The sequence below is a fragment of the Vombatus ursinus genome, unplaced genomic scaffold (assembly GCF_900497805.2).
Source record: "Vombatus ursinus unplaced genomic scaffold, bare-nosed wombat genome assembly UNPS02009205.1, whole genome shotgun sequence".
Taxonomy (NCBI): Eukaryota; Metazoa; Chordata; class Mammalia; order Diprotodontia; family Vombatidae; genus Vombatus; species Vombatus ursinus.
In genome coordinates, this window is record NW_020948983.1 from 42,797,547 (window position 1) to 42,820,423 (window position 22,877).

General features: G+C 35.5%; 1 protein-coding gene across 1 annotated transcript in view; it reads left to right on the forward strand.

The window, feature by feature from the left end:
- LRRC28 (leucine rich repeat containing 28) overlaps positions 1 to 22,877 on the forward strand; it is a 194,817-nt gene that overhangs the window by 22,077 nt on the left and 149,863 nt on the right. The window contains exons 3-5 of the mRNA XM_027852018.1: positions 3,468 to 3,508; positions 19,054 to 19,091; positions 19,764 to 19,901. Coding sequence (XP_027707819.1) covers positions 3,468 to 3,508; positions 19,054 to 19,091; positions 19,764 to 19,901 — 217 coding nt within the window. The remainder of the gene's footprint in view (positions 1 to 3,467; positions 3,509 to 19,053; positions 19,092 to 19,763; positions 19,902 to 22,877) is intronic.

The window sequence follows — 22,877 nt, forward strand, 5'->3', positions numbered from 1 at the left end:
GATCTCTCTGCAATCTTTGACACTGCTTGTGATACTGTTTTCTTCTGATTTTCCTACCACCTGTCTCATCACCCTTCTCAGTCTCCTTTGTTGGATATTCATCCAGACTATGTCCACTAACTATGAGTGTCCCCTAAGGTTCTGTCCTGGTCCTCTTTCCCTTTTCCCTCTGTATAACTTGGTATTCTCATCAGATCCTTTGGGTTCAGTTGTCATCTTTACAAAGAAGATTCCCAGATCCATTTATCTAGCCCTTCAGCTAAGCTAAAGTCTCACTTCATCAACTGACTATTGGACATTTTGAATTGTATGTCCCTTAGGCATCTCAAACTGAGTATGTCCGTAACAGAACTCATTAGCTTTCCTTTTAATGCTCTCATGTTCCCAACTTTCTTATCACCATTTCCCTAGTTACCCATGCTTACAACCACAGTGTCATCCTTCACTGCTCACACACACATACACATCTCACAAATCTAAGCTATTCTCAAGTATGGTTGTTTCTACCTTTATAACATCTCATATATGTTCCTTTTTCTCCCCACACTGCCACCTCCCTGATGCAGGTCCCTTATTGCCTCATGCATGGACAATTGCAATAGACTTCTGATTGGTTTTCATGCCTCAGGTCTCTTTCCACTTCAACCCATCATTCAGTCAGCTGCCAAGATAATTTTTCTAAAGTATAAGTTTGATCATATCACTCTCCTACTCAATAAACTTAAATAGTTCCATATTCCCTCCAGGATCAAATATAAAAACCTTTGTTTGGCATTTAAAGCCCTTCACAACCTGCCTCCTTCCCACCTTTCCAGTGTTCTTACATTTTACTCCTTCTATATATTCTATGATCCAGCTACACCAGTCTACTTTTGGTTCCTGATATGACATTTCATCTCCCTACTCCATGCTTTTTCACTGTCCCCTGTCATGAAATGTTTGCCATCCTCATCTCTGGCCTCCCTGGCCCCCTTTAAGACAGTTCAGATATTAACCTCTTCCAGAGGCCTTTCATCATGTTTCTCCCCATCTCCAGCCAATTCCCGCTGCGATTACCTGCAATGCATGCTGTAAATATCTTATATGTACATATTTTGCATATTATCTCATTAGAATGTGCATTCTTTTCTTTGTATCCCTAGGACTTAGCACAGTTCCTGACACATGGTAAGAACTGAATAAATACTTGTTGATTGAGTCTTCTGCAATAGTTCTATAAAATGAGGATAATAGTGCCTACCTCCCTGAGTTACATATGTAAAACATTTTGCCAACCTTAAAGTGCGGTCTAAATGGCAGCAATTATTATAGTGAATTTGTTAGGTATATACTGTACATTAAAAAGCAGGATGAGAACACTCAAAATGAAGTCTTTCCATTAGTATAAGTATGGTGTTTTCCAACTTGCATTTTAATTGACTGAGGTTAGCAGTTTCTGTCATATTTTAAAAGAGTATTCCCTTGTCTGATTCACATCATAACCTTCCTGTACTTAGAGATACAGTAGATACTGTACTATCTTGAAAGTCAGGAAGACTTTTGTTTAAACCCTGCCACTGACATGCTGTATGACCATGTATATAAGTCATTGAACTTTTCTGAGCCCTAGTTTCTTTATCTGTAAAATGGATATGATACCTATGGTCCTGCCTCACAGGGTTGTTTAAGAGTGGTGCAGATGAGATATACAAAGAGTTTCACCAACTTTAAACACTTTCTAAATTTCAGCCATTATTTTGCAAGCAATCCAAACTCTTATTAAAAATGAAACTGATCATCTTATTTCTCCTCCAAACTTCCTAAAGTTGTTCCCCCCTTCAAACTTCTCTTTTTGTGTTGAGGACTCAAACATATTTCCAGGCATCCAAATTCAAAACTTTGGAGTAATCTTTGGGTCTTTTCTTTCCCTTTCCCTGCACAGCCAGTTGATTACCACATTTCATTATACATCTCTGTGGTTGCATTCTTCCTATTCACACATCTCCTACCCTAGGATAGTTATCACTTCTTGCTTGTACTAATATAATAGCATCCTAATTTAGATCTTCCTGGTTTCTGTCTGCCTTCTGTAATTCATCTACCACACAACTGCCAAATTAGTCTTCTAAGGCACCAATGGGACCATGTCCATGCCCTGCTCAAATCTTCAACCACAACCCTATCTACTTTCTCAGAAATATCATATTACTCCCCTTCAAAGTTTTATATTTCACTCCAAAAGGGCTAGTAGCTGTTCCCTAAAATTGATATCCGATACCCTGCCTTTGCACATGCTGTGCCACATTATATGGAATATACCTTTTCATCTCTGCTTTTTAGAAGTCACTAACATCCTTTAAGGCTGAAGCTCAGGTACCATTTCCTACAGTAAACCTTTCCTGATTTCCTTTGTTAGTGCTTTCACTTCCAATTACTTTATCTATATTTCTGTGTATATGGTATAATTACGTAGTACAATGTAAGCTTCTTGAAGGGAGGATCTGTTCATTGTTTTGTTTGATTATGAGAATATTTCACCATCTAGTGGCTGTGTCCTGTTTTAATCATGTGATATGACTGCAAACAAGTAGATAACAAGAAGAAATATTGTAACGCTGTGAAATGGGGAGGCACAAACCACTTAGAAAAGTAGCGATCAGATTGGAATAGCCCTGATAACATATGTAAATATTTGTGAAAGGTCTTTGAATCTAACTATAAAATAAAATTTAAAAAAAAGTTGTTACGACTTGCTGTTTTCCCAAACATTGTCCCATACTTTCTTTCTAATTCTGTTGCCTTTCATGTTCTTTTCCTGGTTTGGAATGCTGTCCAGTTCTCATCATTGCATATTGACATACTGAGTGTTCTTTAAAACCCAGATACTGTGTTATATCTTTACACGACCTGCTGGAAGGGATTGTTTCTGCCTCTGAATCCTTATAATTTTGTGAGCACCTGAAATTGTACCACTCTTAAATATCTGAACTAGATTGTAAGGTCCTTGAGGTCAGGGATCATGCATTATCTAAAATTTGTTTCTGTCCTAGATCCAAATGTGTAATAAATTGTTTCTTTAAATTTTAATTTGCGTTTGTTGAATTTGAATCTCCATCAGTACCTTGTATCATGCTAGAAGCTTAATATTTATTTAGTCAAACTCAATGAATAAATGGAACTACAAATGGTAACAGTGACCATAGTTACAAACCAAAAAATGGTTTTCACAAAAACACAATGTGGAAAGGGCTATTAAAATATGTTTATCTTTATAGTGACATCCCATGTATTGATAACTATACTACGCTGTAAAAAGTGTCATTCTTGACAAAACATAGTGTGCAAACTTAACCTGAACAGTCATATTCAGTTTTTATAATATAATTATTATTTTAAAATTAGTGTAGTAGCATATATTTATGATAACTAGAAATTTTATGTGCTTTTTCCTTGAACTAAAAACAGTAAAGCCTAAATTTTTTTTCCAGCCAGAAGATCTTGCTCAGAAGCTCCCAAACCTTGTGGAATTGTAAGTGTTAACTTTCTTTAAAAAAAAAAAAAAATATATATATATATATATATATATCGTATAAATAGTCATAAGTTACTTTTAGTAATAGAATATATCACTTTAATTAATGATTTTTAATGACATAGTGTTTTGATTTCTAGTTCTGATGGACCTTAAAGTAAATTCTCTTTTCAAATGTATTTTCTTTGTTTAACCGCAGACTCATGAAATTTGGCTTCTAAAAGAATCTTGAGGTTTCCTATGGCTAGAGAAAATAGGTATTATTTCTAGGGCAAGGTATCTCTTAGACTTGTAGGAGTGGGAAACCTGCAGCCTCAAGGCCACACATGGCCTTCTAGGTCCTCGTATAGCCTTTTGACCAAGTCCAAGCTTTATAGAACAAATCCTTTTATTAAAAGAATTTGTTCTGTGGAGTTTGGATTTGGTCAAAGACCCTCACTTGAGGACCTAGAGGGCCACATATGGCCTCAAGGCCGCAGTTTCCCCACCCCTGTTTGGAGTATCTGTTATGTTTTTGTTATATAACCTAAGTTGGGACCTTATTTTTTGCCTCTCTAACCTACTCTACTCTTATTGATGTTGATATCTTTTCTTTTCTCCTTTTCTCTAAAACCTGCAGAATTGAAGAGATGTTCTAGTTTCCCATACATTGAGACAATTAGGACCATCCAGTACGAATTCCCTCAGCTCTCCCTCCATTTTTCAAAACTTCTCAGCATCTTCACATCCCTTTCTTTTCCTTCTCTCTGATTACAAAAGAAAATAAACTTATGCTCCACTAGGGTACCCCTGTTGCTATCCTTGATTCCCTTTTCCTCTGACTCCTCCAGAACCTAGCTCCAGCATATCTCTCTCATATATCGTCAATCACTGGCTCCTTCTCATCTGCCTATAAATATGTTCAAGATTCTTAGTCTTCAAAAATGAAAAAAAAAAACCTTCCTTTGACCTTTCTAGCTCTTCTGTTTAACACATTTTTATTTTGCCAATTATTACTGAATTTCTCAAAAATAATATCTATATCCAATGCTTCCAAATTCTCACTATTAATTCTTAACCCTTTTCTCACTGGCTTTTGTTCCTACATTGAATTAAAACATTTTGTGATTACAATTAGAGATTTTGAGTTCAAAGACACTTTAAATGTCATTTAATCCAAGAGTTCTCAGCCTGGAATCTGTGAACCCTGCCTATTGTGTATTTCAGGGATGTCTTTAAACTTGAATGGGAAAAATTTTTAATTTTTATTTTCAGTAACCTTTATTGAAGGAAATTTAATATTTCCCTCAATTGTTTAAAAGCATTATTCTGAGAAAAGGTTCATAGTCTTCACCAGACTGTCAAAAGATTCTAGGATACAAAAAAAGGTTAAGAATCCCAGATTTAATTTGACCCCTTCACTATATAGATGATGTACTGAGAGGGCAAATAACTTGCCCATAGTCATACAGGTTACTATAAATAGCAGAGCTGGGATTCAGATGTAGGGCCTTTGCATCAAAGCCTTACCTCTCTGCTGAGATTCAATGTTACATCATCAGCTGCCTGCTGAACATCTCCACATCTCAAACTTAGCATTTCCAAAAAAAAGAAAGAACTAATTTCTTTTCCCTCAAACCCACTCCTCCTAACATTCTGTTTCTATTAAATGTGCCACTGTCTTTTCAGTAACACAGATTTATAACCTTGGAGTCGTCCTTGAATCTTCACTCTCAGCCTCCAGATCCAGTCAGTTGCCACATCTTGTAGATTCTGTCTCCACAGTATTTTTCATGTTAGTCACCTTCTCTCCAGCTATATGGTCACAAATGTTAAAAAAAAAAAAAAAGAAAGGAAATAGATGGGGAGAAAGTTTGGCTTACCCTGTTGTTCACTTTGTAAGTTTTGGAGCCTTTTCTCTTAGAAATCGGTGCTGGCTTTCATGGCCTTGCCTGGACTCTGACTTTCACAGAGCCCAGGGCTTCATTCCTCTACACAGGTAGCCATTACCTCATAAGGGGCTTCATAGCAAAACAAAGAACAAAGGTGTCATTGAGTTTGTTCATGGCCTGATTTTCTGAGTTAACTCTTAATCATCCTGATCTACTCTGCATTATAATATAGTTGTTAAAATTTGCTTGGGACTTTTTGTGCAGTACTTTCTAACTGGGTGTGTTTTGCATCTTTAAGACTGACTAAAAGCATTTACTGGGGGCTAGAATTAACCCTAACACATAGTCATAGTGAGAAACATTTTGTATATTAGGCTGGGGAGTTTGTATTTTATCCCATAGTCAATAGGGAACTACGGAAGACTTTTTGGGCAGGGGAATGACATGGTTAGATCTGTTTTGGCAGATCTATGTAGAAAGGGTTATTGAGGGAAGCGTGTAGATTTATTAGGAGGCTAATACTTTGGTCAAGAAGTTATGAGGGCTGAAACTAGTTTAGTGAATTTGTGAATGGAAAGGAGATAGTTTTGAGAGATGTTAACAGAAGTAGAATCAACGAGAATTGGCAACTATTTGAGAAGGGAGGGCAAAGGAAGAGTCAAGGCTAACTCTAACATTGTGACCGTGGCACCTGGAAAGATGTTGATAGACCCAGTAGAAGTAGAGAAATCTGGAGAAGTGGGTTTGGGATGATAGAATAACGAGTTCCATTTAAAACATGTTGAATTTGAAACGTCACTTTACCTGTTGAGTTCCCTCCCATTCTTTAATGCCCGACTCAGATATTCCCTCTTCCTTGAAGCCTTCCCTGACTCCCTCTGGTCAGTAATGATTTCTTCTTAAGTAAGCCTCCCCTCACCAAAAAAACAAAAACACGAAAAAAACAACCCCCAACACAAAAGTGCTACACAATTGCTTAATGCATTTAACATGCAATTTTAAAAAAATTAACTATCCAGATTTTTGTTTTATCCTCCTACTAGGCTATAAGCTTCATGAAGGGAGTAACTGTTTCCATTTTGGACTGACCTTGGGCAAGTCACTTAACTTATCTTTGCCTCAGCTTCTTCTTCTGTAAATGAGAGAATTGGGCTAACTAGACTATAAGGTCTCTTACAACTCTGTGTTGTGATCCAAGAAAGAACTTTGAGGGCTAGAACTGTTTCACTTTTTTTTTTAATCTTCAGCTCCCAGCACAGTAACATTAGTAATTGCTTAATAAATATTTGTTAAAGAGGGTCAGGGACTATCTGATCTAAATTTTTTTGTCTACCCTAGTACCTATGCACAGGACTTCACACACAGTGTGAGCCTAATAAATGTTGAATGAATGAGTAAATTTGAGATATCCTGAAACAAATTGGCATTTTCCCTGAAATACGGTATTCTGTTTCCTATGTCAGTTGATTTGGTTGCTTTTTTTATAGCCACAATACTATAATATCTATAGCATTAACTTTTAATTTTGTAGATTCTAACAAATTTAATTCAACAAGCAACCATAACACAAAATAGAATGTTTTTTTGCTGAATTGAATTTGTTATTAAACAACACAACTTTATAATATTTTCCAAAATTATAATGCTGAGATTGGATAAATGTTAACACCACTATAAAGCATTCTTATAATTACAGTTTTAAAGAAAAAGTATAGATGTACTTACAGACGTGGAAGAAAACAACATAAAATATAACACAAAAACTTATTAACAGTCTAATTACATTGTTTTAGTTGACTACATGGATAAAATAATCCACTTATGTATCTCCTAGTTTGGGCATTTCATGTTGATTACATTCAGAAAACAGAGTTATGATACCATTATTAATGTAGAAGCTTTCCTTTATCTTTTTTTCACTGATCAAAATGAGCTTCTCTATTATTCTGTGCTAGATTTCCCATTACTGTTTTGGCTCCTGAATTCTGTGTAAACTCTTTGTGGGTTCAGTGTGGGACCTTGAATTGCTCTTTCACATGTGATTGAGGCAGACTACATTTTTAACCGACATTTCTCCAGGCAAAATTCATGGCTTCATAGGTCCAATTTCCAGGGCATCTCTAATCTCTGTTCCTGAAAAGATGGGAAAACTTCCTTAAATATGTTGCCATTTTTACCACCTGGGCTGCTTTTCCTGTTAATTACCAGCTCCTATTGAGAACCCTGACTCAGAATCTCCTATAACTACTGAGAAAATTAGCACCTTGTATGTGGTCCCTAGGTAATTGGAAAACCCCTAGTTTTTCTATCTGCTGTTGAAGAATCAGGGGCTACTGGTTTCAGATCTGGATCAGTTAGTGCCTTCCAAATGTTTGGAAATTTTCTACTTCTGTTTAATGTTTATTATGGTTCTTTTCTGTTGTCTAGCCCAACCTCAGGAATTCTTTGTTAGCTTTTAATTCAACTTCAAATCTATGCTAAGCTGATTCAAATTGTCATTGCATTCCTTCTAATTGGAGAAGCAGCAATGCTTAGTGTTTGGAGACTAACTTCAAGTCAGGAAGACTGAGGTTTTTGACCCTGGACAAGTCAGTTTATCTTTTAGTGCTCTTGGCAACTCTGACCATAGGTTGTAGAAGAGGTACCAGTCTTCATGGGTAGAGGGTGTTTCTTCACTAGAAGATCCCTACAACAATGAAATCACAGGACAGAGTTATGAAAAAAAATACTGGAAACTTTTCTCTCTGTTTTAATTTAATAGCTCACTTTCTTGTGTCTGCATATGTGTGTGTATAAAATATATATGAATATATACATACACACATGTATATCCATATATACAGACAGCTTCCTAACCCCAGACTTTTCAGTTTTCAAGTCTTGTTTCATTTGTTCTATTTGTGTTTTTTGTTTCTCCTTTTCTCTCTATTTGTATCTCTTGCAAATTGGCACACTCTTCTCTTTGTTGGGCTGATCTTTCATATCTAAATATTCAGTCCATAGTGACCAAATTCCACATTTTTTTGGTTTGTTTTTGCTTGTTCGTGAGGCAGTCGGGGTTAAGTGACTTGCCCAGGGTCACACAGCTAGTAAGTGTCAAGTGTCTGAAGCCGGATTTGAACTCAGGTCCTCTATACTCCAAGGCCAGAGCTCTATACATTGCACCACCTAGCTGCCCCCACATTTTTTTTTAAAAAATTCTTTTTATTTTGTTAAATATTTCCCAATTACATGTAAAAAATTTTTAACAATCATTTTTTTTTAAATTTCGAGTTCCAAATTCTCTCCCTCCCTCTCAGTTCTCCTCCCTTCTTGAGAATGCAAGCAGTTTTCTTTCTGTTTTACATGTGAGGTCATGCAAAACATCTTTCCATATTAGCCATGTTACAAATAAAAACACAGATTAAAAATAAAATTTTAAAAAACATGCTTCAATCTGTAATCAAAGTTTCTGGAGGTTGACTGCATTTTTCATCATGGGTCTTTTGGAATTGTCTTTAATCATTGTCTTGATCAAAGGAGCTAAGTCTTTTACAATTGATCATTGTTATAATATTGTTGTTATTGCATATAATGTTGTTCTGATTCTGCTCATTTTACGTGTTCATATAAATCTAACCAGGTTTTTCTGAAACAATCTTCCACATCATTTCTTTTTATTTTATTTTATTTTTTTTTTTTGGTTAGGCAGTGGGGGTTAAGTGACTTGCCCAGGGTCACACAGCTAGTAAGTGTTATATGTCTAAGGCCGGATTTGAACTCAGGTTCTCCTGAATCCAGGGCCGGTGTTCTATCCACTGCGCCACCTAGCTGCCTCACTTTTATTTTATTTTATTTTTTTCACATCATTTCTTATAGCACAGTAGTGTTCCATCCCAATTGATGCCACAGCTTGTTCAGCCATCTCCCAAGTGGTGGATATCCCCTCAATTTCCAATTCTTTGCTATCACAAAAAGAGCTGCTATAAATATTTTTTGTACGAATAGGTCCTTTTCCCTTTTCTTTGATCTCTTTGGAATACCGATCCAGTAGTGGTATTGCTGGGTCATAGGGCATGCACAGTTTTATTGCCCTTTGGACATAGTTCCAAATTGTTTTCCAGAATGGTTGGACCAGTTCACAACTCTACCAATAGTGCATTTGTGTACCAATTTTTCCACATTCCCTCCAGAACTGTCATTTTCCTTTTCTATCATGTTAGTCTGATAGGTGTGACATGATATCTCAGAGTTGTTTTAATTTGCATTTCTCTAATCTGTAGTGATTTAGAGCATTTTTCCATGTGACTATTGATAGCTTTGATTTCTTCTGAAAACTGCCAGGTTACACATTTAATCAATCAATAAACATTTATTAAATACTTACTATGTGTCAGTCACTGTGCTAAATGCTGAGGATATAGAGACAAAAGACAGTCCCTGCCCACAAGGAGCTTATAATCTAATGGGAGAGACAATATGGAAAAAAATATAAATATATATATATATATATGCAAAGCAAGCTATATACTAGATAAACAGGAAATAATTAAAACAGAGAAAGCACTAGAATTTGAAGAGGTTGGGATAGGCTTCCTGTAAAGGATGAGATTTTATTTGGGACTTAGAGGAAGCAAGAGAAGTCAGTTGGTAGGGTTGAGAAAAGGTAGTATTCCAGGCATCGGGTACATTCAGAAAAAATTCCCAGAGCCAAGAGATGGAGTATCCTGTTTATAGAATAACCAAGGGGCCAGTGTCACTGGAGCAGAAAGAATCTGGTGGGGAGCAAGGTGTAAGAAGAATGAAAAGGTAGGAGGAGGCTAAATTATGAAGGACTTTGAATGCCAGAGCATTTGGAGGCAATAGGGAGCTACTGGATTTTATTGACTAGGGGAATGACATGGTCACACCTACATTTTACTTAGGTGGCTGAATGGAGAATGAATTGGAGAAGGGGTAGTGGAGGCAGGCAGACCCACCAACAGGCTGTTGCAGTAGTCCAGTAATAAGGTGATGAGGGTCTGTATTAGAGTGATGGCAGTGCCAGAGAGAAGGGGGAGAATTCAAGAGATGTTGCAGAAGTGAAGTCAGCAGGCACTGGCAACAGCTTGGATATGGGGGAGTGTAAGAGATAGTGAGGAGTCAAGGATGACTCCTCTGTTGTGAGCCTTAGGGATTGGGAGGATGTTGTTGTCCTTTACTGTAACAGGGTAACAGGAGTAGGGTGTGGGGGAAAGATAATGAGTTCTGGTTTGGCTATGTTTAGTTTAAGATACCTACTGGACATCTAGTTTGAAATATCTGAAAGGCAGTTGGAAATGTGAGATTATTTTCCTTTGCTTCTAGATAAAATTCATTGTCTTGCCTGCTTTTTCACTGGGGTTTTCGGATTGCTTTCCATCACAGCATAGTATTTTATTCATTATGTTTTCACATGAGTTTTTTATTCATTTTTCCCTATGATGAGTCTCACTGCTGGTTTATCTAAGGACTTCTAGCTTTTAAGTTTAAAAACGGGGGTAGGGTCATTTCTTCTTTTCTGACCTTATTTCTAAAGAGGCAAAATGGCATAATAGATAGAGAGCTGGAAGATCTAGGTTCAAGGCCCACACATACTGACTGTATGACCTTGAGCAACTAACTTACCCTCTCAATATCTGAGGTGACTTTCCAAAGACAATATGTTGCAGCAGTGGCGTTGATCTGCTTTGATGGAGGAAGTTTCTTATTGGAGTTCCCTACAACAATGAAATTGCTTTTCAAAAAATAAAATCCTTGTGTTTTTTTTTTTCTGTTTATGTTTAGTCTTTTTCCATTTTTCTTGCTGCTTCCATCCGTCTCTTCTAATCAGTCCATTGAATAAGGCCTTGGAACTATTTGTCCTCCTCTCCTTTCTGCTCTATCTTACGCTTTCTTCTGTCCACGCCGTAAAGGCCTTACAGCTTTCATGACATTCTTGAGTTGGGAGTTGAGGAGGAGGAAGGAAGGAAACAAGCATTTATTAAACACCTACTATGTGCCAGGCACTGTGCTAATTGCTTAATAAATATCTCATTTGATCCTCACAACAACCCTGGAAGGTAGTTGCCATTGTATTATCACCATTTTATAGGTGAGGAAACTGAGACAGACAGTAACTTTCCCACGGTCACACAACTAGTAAGTGCCTGAGGCTAGATTTGAACTTTTGTCTTCCTAACTCCAGATCCAGCTTTCTGTCCACTGTACCACCTAGTTTTGCTGTGGCTCCTTGCTGGGTGGAAACTCTAGGGAGAAAACACCATAATTGGGTTTGCATTTTTCCTTTGTCACCTCTGCTTTTCAAGGCCTCTCTCACCTCTTCCATAAATGACCACTCTTTTGGCTGAACAAATTCATTGTCCTCTCTCTGTTGCGGGGTATAAGGGGGAATTGAGAGGAGTGGGGAACAGAGTAGAAGCTACCACAACCAGAGTCTATCAGGTTGTTCAGGCTGGTCTTGGAATGAACAATGGCAGATGGTTAGGGTAAGTGGGTTTTTCATATAGCTCAGCCCTCTGCTGGTGTGTGAGAAGGCTTTACACTGTATGAAGACATTTCTCTCTTCTTCTTGGTACAGTTTTTAATTACTATATATTTGGAGCATTTCATATGGTTTTGAAGTTATGGGATGAGAGAGTTATTTTGAGAGCTACTTTCTCTGGTATCTTGTTTGTCAGATCAGTGTTCTGTTTTTATAGGATTTTAAAAATTTCTTATTGGCCATGATGTATACTAATGTTTGGTTAAAAGAAGAGCTAAAAAACAACTCTTTCTCTGAGACGTTGGAAATGTTTCTTCAGCTTATAATTCTCATAATTCAAAGTCTTAATGATACTTTTTCAAATGAGGGATCATACTAACAATCTAATATATTTAAAATGTACTTTTAATTTCATTTATTATGTAAGTTTTATTTGTCTTAACTCATAATTCATCAACAAGTGTTTATTAAACATTTACAATTAGCCAAACTGGGGATACAACAAAAGGCAAAATAACAGTACCAACCCTCTAGGAACATATATCGCAATAATGGAGATAAAATGTCAATTATTAGGATATAAAAGAAATGTGCAGAGCAGATGAAGATAATCTGAAAGAAGGCATTAGCAACTATGAGAGTTGGGAAAGACTTTTTGCAGAAGGTGGGACTTGAGTTAAGTCTTAAAAGAATTTAGGGAAATTAAGAGATAGAGATGAGGGGGAAGAGCATTCCAGGCATGGAAGATAACAAGTATAAAGGTACAGAGACGGGAGATAGATTGTTTTGTGCCGTGAACTGCAAATGGGCCAGTGTAGCTAGAATATGGAATGCATGGAGGGGAATAATATCTAAGAAGGCTGGGAAAGTAAGATGAGGTCGTATTATTATATGAACACAATTACAAAGCACTGTTTACTCAAATGAAGACAAATGTGAATAGAGAAATGTTCATTGTAGGCCAAGCAAATATAAGAAAAATGACAATATCAGCTAAATTAATTTACTTATTCAGTGTCATATACCAATCAAACTACCGAAGAATTACTTTATAGAGTTAGAAAAAATTACAAAATTCATCTAGAGAAATAAAAGATCAAAAATATGTAGGAAAGTAATAAAAAAAAATAAGGAAGGGAGTCTATCAGTACCAAATCTCAAACTGTACTACAAAACTGTATTTGTCAAAACAATTTGGTACTGAGAAAAAGAGAGATTAATCAGTGGAACAGATTAGTACACAATATAAAGAAGCAAATAAGCACAGTAACCTAGAGTTTAATAAATCTAAAGACCCCATCTATGGGGTCAAAAACTCACTATTTGACAAAAACTGTTGGGAAAATTGGAAAGTAGTCTGGTTGAAACTAGGAATAGACTAAGATCTCACACTGTAGACCAAGATAAATTCAAAATAGGTACTTGATAAAGGGTGATATCATAAACTAATTATTGGAACATGGAGGAAATTACCTGTCAGATCTATGGATAGGAGAAGAGTTCATATCCAGACAAGAAATAGAGAAGTTCATGGGAAGTAAAATGGATAACTTTGATTACATGAAATTAAAAAGTTTTTGCACAAATAAAATCAATGCAAAATATAAAGAAAAGCAGGAAACTAGGGGGAAATTTTTGCAGCAAGTTTCTTTGATAAAGGTCTCATTTCTCTCTCTTTTTTTTAACTATGTTTTGATCTGTATTCAGACTCCATCAGTTCTTTCTCTGGAGATGCATAACATTTTTCATAAGTTCTTTGGAATTGTCGTGGATCATTGTATTGCTGAGAATAGTCAAGTCATTCACAGTGGATCATTATACAATATGGCTGTTACTGTGTACAATATTTTCCTGGTTCTGCTGAGTTCATGTAAGTCTTTCCAGGTTTTTCTGAAAGCATCCTGCTCATCATTTCTTATAGAACAATAGCACTCCATCACAATCATATACTACAGTTTGTTCAGCCATTCCTCTGTTGATGGACGTCCCCTCAATTTCCAATTTTTTTTATTAATTTATTTTGATTTATCAACAATCACTTCCATAAGCTTTTGAGTTTTAAATTTTTCTCCCCCTCCCTCTCCTGCCTCCCCAAGACAGTCTGATATAGGCTGTGTGTGTGTGTGTGTGTGTGTGTGTGTGTACATATTATATGTATATGTACACACATATATATTTGTTAAACATATTTTCACATTAGTCATGTCATAAGGAAAAATTAGAACCAATAGGAAGAACCACAAGAAAGAGGAAACAAAACAAAACAGAAGAAAAAGTAGCAAATATGCTTCGATCTGCATTCAAACTCCATAGTTCTTTCTTTGGATGTGGATGTAAAAGTCTCATTTCTAAAATGTTTAGGGAGCTGAGTCAAATTTACAGGAATGAAAGCCATTCCCCAATTGATAAATGGTCAAAGGATATGAAATAGGCAGTTTTCAGAAGAAGAAACCAAAGCTATCAATAGCCACATGTAAAAATGTTCTAAATCATTAATAATTAGAGAAATGCAAATGAAAACAGCTCTGAATTACAACCTCATACCAAGTAGATTGGTTAAGATGACAAAAAGGAAAATGGCAAATGCTGGAGGAAATTTTGGAAAATAGTGAAAAACTAATGAGCTATCAGTAGAGCTGTGAACTAGTTCATTCATTCTGGGAAGCAATCTGTAACAATACCCAAAAAGCTATTAAACTGTGTATACCCTTTGACTCACTGATACCATTACTAGGTCTGTACCTCAAGGAGATCAAAAACTGAGGGAAGGGACCTATGTGTATGAAAATATTTATAGCAGCTCTTTTTGTGGTGACAAAGAATTGGTACCTGAGGGGATGTCTATCAACTGGGAACAAGTTATGGTATATGAATGTGATGAAATACTCTGGTGCTGTAAGAAATGATAAATGGGATGGTTTCAGAAAAACCTGGGAAGTACTGATGCAAAGTGAAATGAGCAGAACCAGGAGAACAATTATACAGTAATAACAGTATTGTAAATAAAATCAACTCTGAAAGACTTAGGAACTCTGATCAACAGAGTGATTAACCACGATTCCAGAAGACTTATGGTAAAATATGCTGTCTGCCTCCAAATAGAAAGCTGAGGGACTGAGTGCAGATTGCAGGGCATTTTTTCTCTTTATTTCTTTTTCTTGCTTTTTTTTCTTAACATGGCTAATGTGTAACTATATATATATATGTGTGTGTATATATATATATATACATGTATATATGTAATGAGTTTAGTTTTTCTTGCCTTCTCTGTGAGTGGGAGAAGGGAGAGGGTAAGAAAGAATATGGAACTAAAAATATATAAGAAAAAATTGAGTTTAGACTCAAAAAAAAGAAGAGGCCAGGTTATAAAGAGCTTTAAATGCCAAATAGGACTTCGTATTTGATCCTAGATCCTAGAGGTGATAGGAGTCACTAGAGCTCCTTGAGCAGAGGACTGATGTGTTCATAATAACCTTTTAGAAAAATTACCTTGGCAGCTTAGTAGAGGAGGATAGATTGGAGTGATAAGAGACTTAAGGCAGAGAGATCAAGCAGAAGACTATTGTAATAATCCAAGTGAGAGATAATAGTCTAAGCAAGGGTTGGGTGAGTGGAGAAAAGATGACCATAAGACATGGTGTATCAAGGAATCCTTAAGAACTTAAGATTCTCAAACCTTGAGAATACCAAGGATGCCAGCCTGGGTGACTGGTAGGATGGTGATGCTTTCATTGGTAATAGGATAGTTTGGAAAAGGGGGAGAGGAGATAATGAGTTATGTTTATAACATGTTGAGTTTGAAATGCCTATGAGACATCCAGTTCAAGAAATCTAAGAAGCAGTTAGAGATTCATGACTGTAACTCAGGAGAGAGATTATGTGCTAGAGATAGAGATATGAGTCCTCTGCATCGAAATAGTAATTGAAACCGTGGGAGCTGATAAAATCCCTAAGAGTGATAGTATAGAGTGAAAGGAAAAACGGGCCTAGGATAGATAGAGTCTTGGTGGTTACCCATGATTAAAGAGTATAATATAAATAAAGAGCCAGTAAAGGAGACTGAGAAATGATCAGATAGGTAGCAGGAGAACCAAGAGTATCCCCAAAACCAGAAGAGCAAAAAGTATCCATAAAGAGATGATCTACAGTATCACATGTTGCAGCGAGGTCAAGAAGGCTGTTAGTTTTGGCATTGAAGAGATCATTGGTAACTTGGGAGTGGGAAGCTTCAGTTGAATGATAAGTAGGAAACTATGTTGCCGAGGGTTTAGAAATGAGTGAGAGAAAATGAAGTGGAGGCACCAATTGTAATGATTTTCTTAAGTTTAGTAATGAAGGTGAGGAGAGATATGGAAAGATACCTAGTGGAAATTGTGTAATCAAGTGAAGATTTTTTTTGAGAATGGCAGTGCTGTTATTTGTAGGCATCAAGGAAGGAAGTATTAGATAAGGAGAAGATGAGAGATAATAAGGGTAATAGTGGGGCAATTTGCTTCAGAGTCAGGAAGGGATGAGATCAGAAAGGAGGAAATAGTAAAGGAATATGTAGAGACAAGGAAGAGGGGAGAAGAGGGAGCTCTCAATGAATGGCCTCAATTCTTTTTTTTTTTTGGCCTTAATTCTTTCAATGACATATGAGGAAGGTCTTTGGCATTGAGGCTGTGGGGAAGGGGCAGTGCTGTAGGATGTTTGAGGAAAGAAGTTTGGAACAGCCATTGTGGAGAATGGAAAAGCAAATCTGTTAGGGAGGAATAGAATGTTTACCCAGCTGCAGTGAGAGCCCACGTGAGATCATAGAACATAAATCTGTACATTTCACAACTTCCTCCAGCTCTGTTTGAAAGGATGCAAATAGGAGAAAAGTTGACAGGTTAGTGGGGGTAATCCAGGATAGGGGTGGTCGAAATGTGATAGGTGATAAAACAGTGGAATCTAGGATGGAGGATAGTGTAGAGTTGAGTAAATTAATCAAGGTGTTGAGCTAGGGGAGGAAGAATAGTGTAGTCAGTGTAGGAAAGAACTGAGAGGTAGAGGGAATGGAAGTTATCACTAGGATGAAGAACAGGATTAGAGGATTGTAAGACATAGGGAAAGTTGGAATGATAAAAAAAAGTGAACAAATAAAGGAATTATGGAATTCATAAATAAAGAAGTTAAACACTTGTAGATGATGGCAAGGTCATATAATCTCTATTTGTGGCTGAAGTTGAATGGAGAAGATATGGATATTTTGAGATATATACTTTTGGATAGGCCTTGAGTAAACAAAATAGACGTGAAAATAGCCAACAGTTTTGTTGACTGCATAAAACTGCTCTTATGCTCCCCATTTTTCAATTAGGTATCTTGGCTTTTGTGCTAATGAAACATTACTGTATATGTACATTTCACTTGTATTTCGTCCTTTGGCACAAAGAATGTCCAGTTTTGTTTGATAAGAGGCAGGAAATCCTGCCTAGAATTAATGTTTGGAGTGTAATAAAAGGTGGAAAATGTTGAGCACACACCAAAAAAAGTACATGCTAGAAATATACCTTTGTTTAAGTTATTTTGGAACTAGAAACTTGGCAGTCCAGTATGATTTTATTAATTAACTGGACAGTAGTTTCCTAAAAGTTCAGTTTTTCTTTCACTTAAATTGTTAGGTGTGAGGGGCAGCTAGGTGGCCTACTGGATAGAGCACCAGCCCTGTATTCAGGAGGACCCGAGTTCAAATCCGGCCTCAGACACATAACACTTACTAGCTGTGTGACCCTGGGCAAGTCACTTAACCCTATTGCCTAGCCCCCCCCCCAAAAGTAGAAAAAAAATTGTTAGGTGTGACAGGCATTATTTGGGGAAAAAATAAATGCATTTGGAAAGAGGCATTTTCACATAGTGAATATGGCATTAGGTTTTCAGGTAAGGCCTAGGCTCAAATTTTGCCACTGTCGCTCAGCTATGTGCTCTGGCATAATTCAATTTAGGCTGTGCTTCAAACAGCGCCCTAGGACTTAACACAAATTCCTGTCTGCATTTTTGCTTGTTAGTCCCCATATGGACACTTTTCTCCTTTATCTCCAAAGGAAATCAAAATTCTTTTAGTCCTTGTGAAAATTAAGAAGAAATTACAGTAATACAATTAGACTGAAAATAGGCATGTTTTCTAGTAGCTGCTGGGAAGATATAAATTATTATTGGTATATTTAAAAAAAAAGAAAAGTAGTAGAAACAAAACTATGTAAATGTTGACCACATAGTTGACCAAAATTAGTTTATGTTTTAAATCAATGCTGTAGATAGTCTATCTTATAGTAATTTATTTTATAATTATCAGTTATTAAATAACCTTGTAAGAAAGGTTACATGATGTTCAAATGATTGTAGTTGTGTTTATTCACCACCAGAGTGTGCTAAAGATACTTAGCTGTAAAATTATTTCTGTGCTTAGAGCTGCCTGGACTTGTCAACATATTTAAATTTTAGAAAATAAGGATTTAGTTCCTTGTTTATTAAAGCTTATTTCAGAGAGAGAAAATTATATTCTGGAGTGGCTTAATATTTCTGAGGGTGCTATAAATCAGACATAAATTTTACTTTTTTTATTTTTGATCCACATCTCGCAACTGCTTAGACATAATGGACGTCCTTGAACAATATATTCTGTGGTTACTCTATGATTTCATCACAAATTAAAAGGTATATATTAAATTTTTGTCCTTAGTTTTATGCATAGGTGTGTCCCTGAAAATTTTATGTAAATACAGTTTTTGTGAACTGATCATTTTTTGTGAGTAGGGGAACTAAACCATTTGATGAATTCTGGTATAAAATGAAGAATCACTCCTTCCTTCCCCCTCAATTTATCCATTCCATAAGTTCCTCATTTTTATAAAAGATCTTTCGTATACTCATAAGTTAAAGAGTTGCTATTAGAGCAAATAATTGTTGTGTTTGTGAATGATTTTTAATGTGATCAGCAATAGCTACAACCTACTAGAAACATTTGGGTTCTTGGTACCATAGTCTGAATGGAATGTGAAAATAGATTCAATGGTAGATTCCATGTTTTATCATAGTTGGTTATGATCTGATACAGCTCATATAATAAGACTCCTGATCTCTGCCTATTTAATAAGCTTCTAAATTCTGCCAATCTAATAAAATACTAGAGAGAACCTGCTATAATTTTGCTTTCTCTTTTTGCCTAGGTACCTTCATTCAAATAATATAGTTGTTGTACCTGAAGGTAAGTTCCTTTGCAGTTTTGTAGTGTATACAAACTAGCATTGATTTTGCTTTGTAAAGTAGTTTTTGTTGTTGTTTTCAGAAGAAGCTTACTGCAAGAACCTGCAAAGGAGTTTACTGTAGCTTTTCTTAATACATTTTTTTCATTGTCATGTGGACTAAGTTTATTACCTTTCTATTAAAATTTCAGATACACGTAAGTGCTGTAAGTTTCCTAACTAATTACATGAGAAGAAAAAGCTAAATAGCATTTTTATTAGTAAACCTTGATCCTGAGTTCCAATCTCTCCCAATGCCAATTATTACTTAATACTTTGGTTATATTTGGTGGCTTTTAACCCTAAAGTTTCCTCATTTGTTTTAGACTTAAAAATGTAGTTTAGTCCAAATTAAATCCCAAGTACAAATAAAAGCAATATCTCAGAAAAAAAAATGACCTTTTGTATGTTTTTGTGTCTGAATTTTTACATTTCTAATTTTTATTTCTTCTCTTTGGGTTATATTTTGAGTTTGTGAGTGTTCACTTCTGTAATATTCTGTTATATCTATGGTTTTACTGTCTCACAATCAACTCAGACATAGATGTTAATACCAAAATATTTTTGATAGAATAATCCCATTAAGGTCTGAATGTGGTTAAAATTCATTTTTTATTGGTTTTGTATCATTTAAGCCATTGGTTCCCTTGTAAAGCTCCAGTGTCTGGATCTGAGTGACAATGCCTTGGAAATTGTCTGCCCAGAAATTGGTCGTCTAAGATCCTTACGTCACCTTCGATTAGCTAATAACCAACTAAAATTCTTACCTCCAGGTGAGTCACAATCTAAGACTATAGTGTTAAACTCTTAGAAATTCATTTTTGCTCATGTACTTACACACTTACACAGTTGTCCTTTTTATTTGAAGATAAAGCTTCTAAAGAGGATTGCTAAGGAATAGCACTTTTTTTCCTGAAAACATAAAGAGGTGGTTTGATATGGAACTACAAGCAGTATTCATGAAGTTTTATGTTTTGTTTCTCTTCCTTTTAGGTGCACTATTCTTAGAAAATCTTTGTGTAGAAAAAAGCTACCCCATTCATTCCTGACTTTACACATGGGTGGCTTTGCAAAAATTATTTATCATGATTTTAATAAGATAGAACAAGGTGGCATTTTCTTCCATTAACATGTTGAGAAATTGATTAAGTTAAAAAATAGTGCCAAGTGTTTGTGTATATTACCCCATCCCACACACATACATATATATACACATATATGTATGTGTGTATGTAGGTGCTTAATAAATGTTTTCTTAATTGTGTTGAGCTGTTTGCTGATATTGACCTAACCAAATTTATATCAAGAGCTTGTGGTAAAAAGAAAAATAAAAATTGGAGTTAATAGTGATGTTTACTGAGCATTTGATTAAGTCATGTAACATCTCTATAAAGTGCTAAAATCCAAGATTATTTGTAGAAGTATTTCTTCATAATATTTTCAAACACCTTCAAAAGATGATTCAAATGCACAACTATAAAAGTTGTCCAGACATTTTAAGAAAATGGCTAGCCTTTGTCTAAACATAAAATCTTTTTATAATAGCTATAGTATCATTTTAATAATAAATCCCTTTTAAAGAAATTAATTTCAAACCCCTACTTGATTGCCTATTAAAAATCAACACAATAAATAAAAGTCTACTACAAAATAGGAATTTGGACAGTCCTTTCATATTTAGCATGAAATTTAATCATAACTAAATTTTATCATATATGGTATCTAGGAATCCAATAAAGTGCATTTGTTTTTAAATATTATGGAAAAGTCAATATTTTAAACCTTTAAGGGAGATATTCATAACAATTAATGTGAAATTTAGCCAAGATAGCAATTTATAGGTTTAGAATGCATGTGATACTGTTTTTCGAGGTTAGAGGTACAACTCCAAGATCTCTAACTTTTTATTAATAATAAATTCTTATTTAAATAAATTGGTTTGCTTAAGACATTTTCCCTTGCCTTCTAAATATACATCTATATTGTTTTCTGTCTCCTATCCCCTTTTTTGCTTGTTTCCAAAAAGGGACATTCAGAATAGAATATATTATTTGATGTTTCTATGCTAACCCATGTTTTTGGAGGCTTTTATTCCTGTATGTTAAATTATTTTGACTATATTTTTTCTATCAAATGCTATTTTTAAAGTGATATATTAAAAAATACATTGTATATTTTGGAAATTTTTTTTCTTTTGATTTATTCAACCACAGTGTTGGAATTTGAACTTTGGCTTCATAAAGGATTTGTGTTTACTTAGAATTTTAAGTGTATTTGACACTTAAGTTAAAAATAATAAGGTAACTAGTCTTGTGAATAAGTCCTTTTAACACATTCTCAGCATGCTAGTCTTTTTTTCTCTTATTTTGTTGAGCAACCTTGAAATGACAACAGGATGACACTGTTTTAAATTATGCTTAGATCCTCTTCTACTCTCAGCCTACCCACTCTTTCTTGGTAGTCTCATTAGCTGCTATGGGTTAAATTTTCATCTCTGTATAGGTGACTCTAAAATCAATCTGTCCATCCCTGTTGTTCTTGTAAGCTTCCATCCTTTTTTTCCAAGACCTACTGCACATCATTACCTCCATGTACCATTGCTATCTCAAACTCAACATATCCAAAATGAAGCAGTCTCCTAAACCCATCTCTCCTCCAAACTAAGCTACTTGCTTAACTCTTTCATATTCATTCCCTTCTTGCCATTCACTTGGCCATGACTCTTATTCAGACTTTTATCACCCCTTGTATAGAACTGACTGTCTCCAAACTTTTTTGATTTCTCACTCATCAATAAAAAATTTTTGAGCTCATATGTCTAAGTTTATTTATAAATTATGTATGTATTGTATTATACCAGTACTCACATGCCTTATAAAACTTAGGCAAGAAAATAGAAATTTTAAAAGGATGAAATAAAAATAAAATAATTTTTGGTCCTAAAGTCAGTCAGGTAGCACTGATGCTTATTGGGTGGGGTAGTGACTTGGTCAGACCTGTATTTTAGGAAAATCATTTTTGTATCTCTGTGGATAATGAATTAAAAAGCAAGTGAGACTTAAAACAGGGAAACCAAATATGAGGCTATTGCAGTGGTTCAGAAAGGAAATATAAGATCTTGAACTGAGGTGATGGCAGTATAAATAAAGAAAAGGCAACAGAGAGGAGTGATATGAGGTAGGAACCAAGATTTGGCAACTGATTTTATACATATATATATATAGATATATACACACACATATATATATGTATATATATACATATATATGTATATATGGTATAAGGAAGAGTGGGAAATCATGGATGATAGTGAGATTTTGAACTGTGGTGACTGGAAGAATGGTGATACTCTTGACAGTAATAGTTTATCTTGAAAGAAAGGTAAATTTTGTGGGAATGATAATATAATTAGATCTGTAATCTCTCACAAACCATCTATTTTCCTGTAGTACTCCTACAGTCCCACTCAAAATGAAAATGCCCTCCCCTTATAATAACTCTTAATCACAGTCACTGTCCCAGAGTCATGCTGAGCTGAGAACCTGGGAGATTGAGAGCTTGCACAGGGAGAAAAGGGTTAGAGGGGAAAAAAGTCGGTGTGCTTGTATTGATGACAAGTCCTACAGTTGGCTGTTGTGGCAAAGGTTGGTTGTAGCCCATCTTTCCACTTTCTTGCTTAGTTAATCGTAAGCCCTTTGGTGTGTGGCCATTGCTCCCCAGATCATGGATATTCATCGCACGCTACTTTA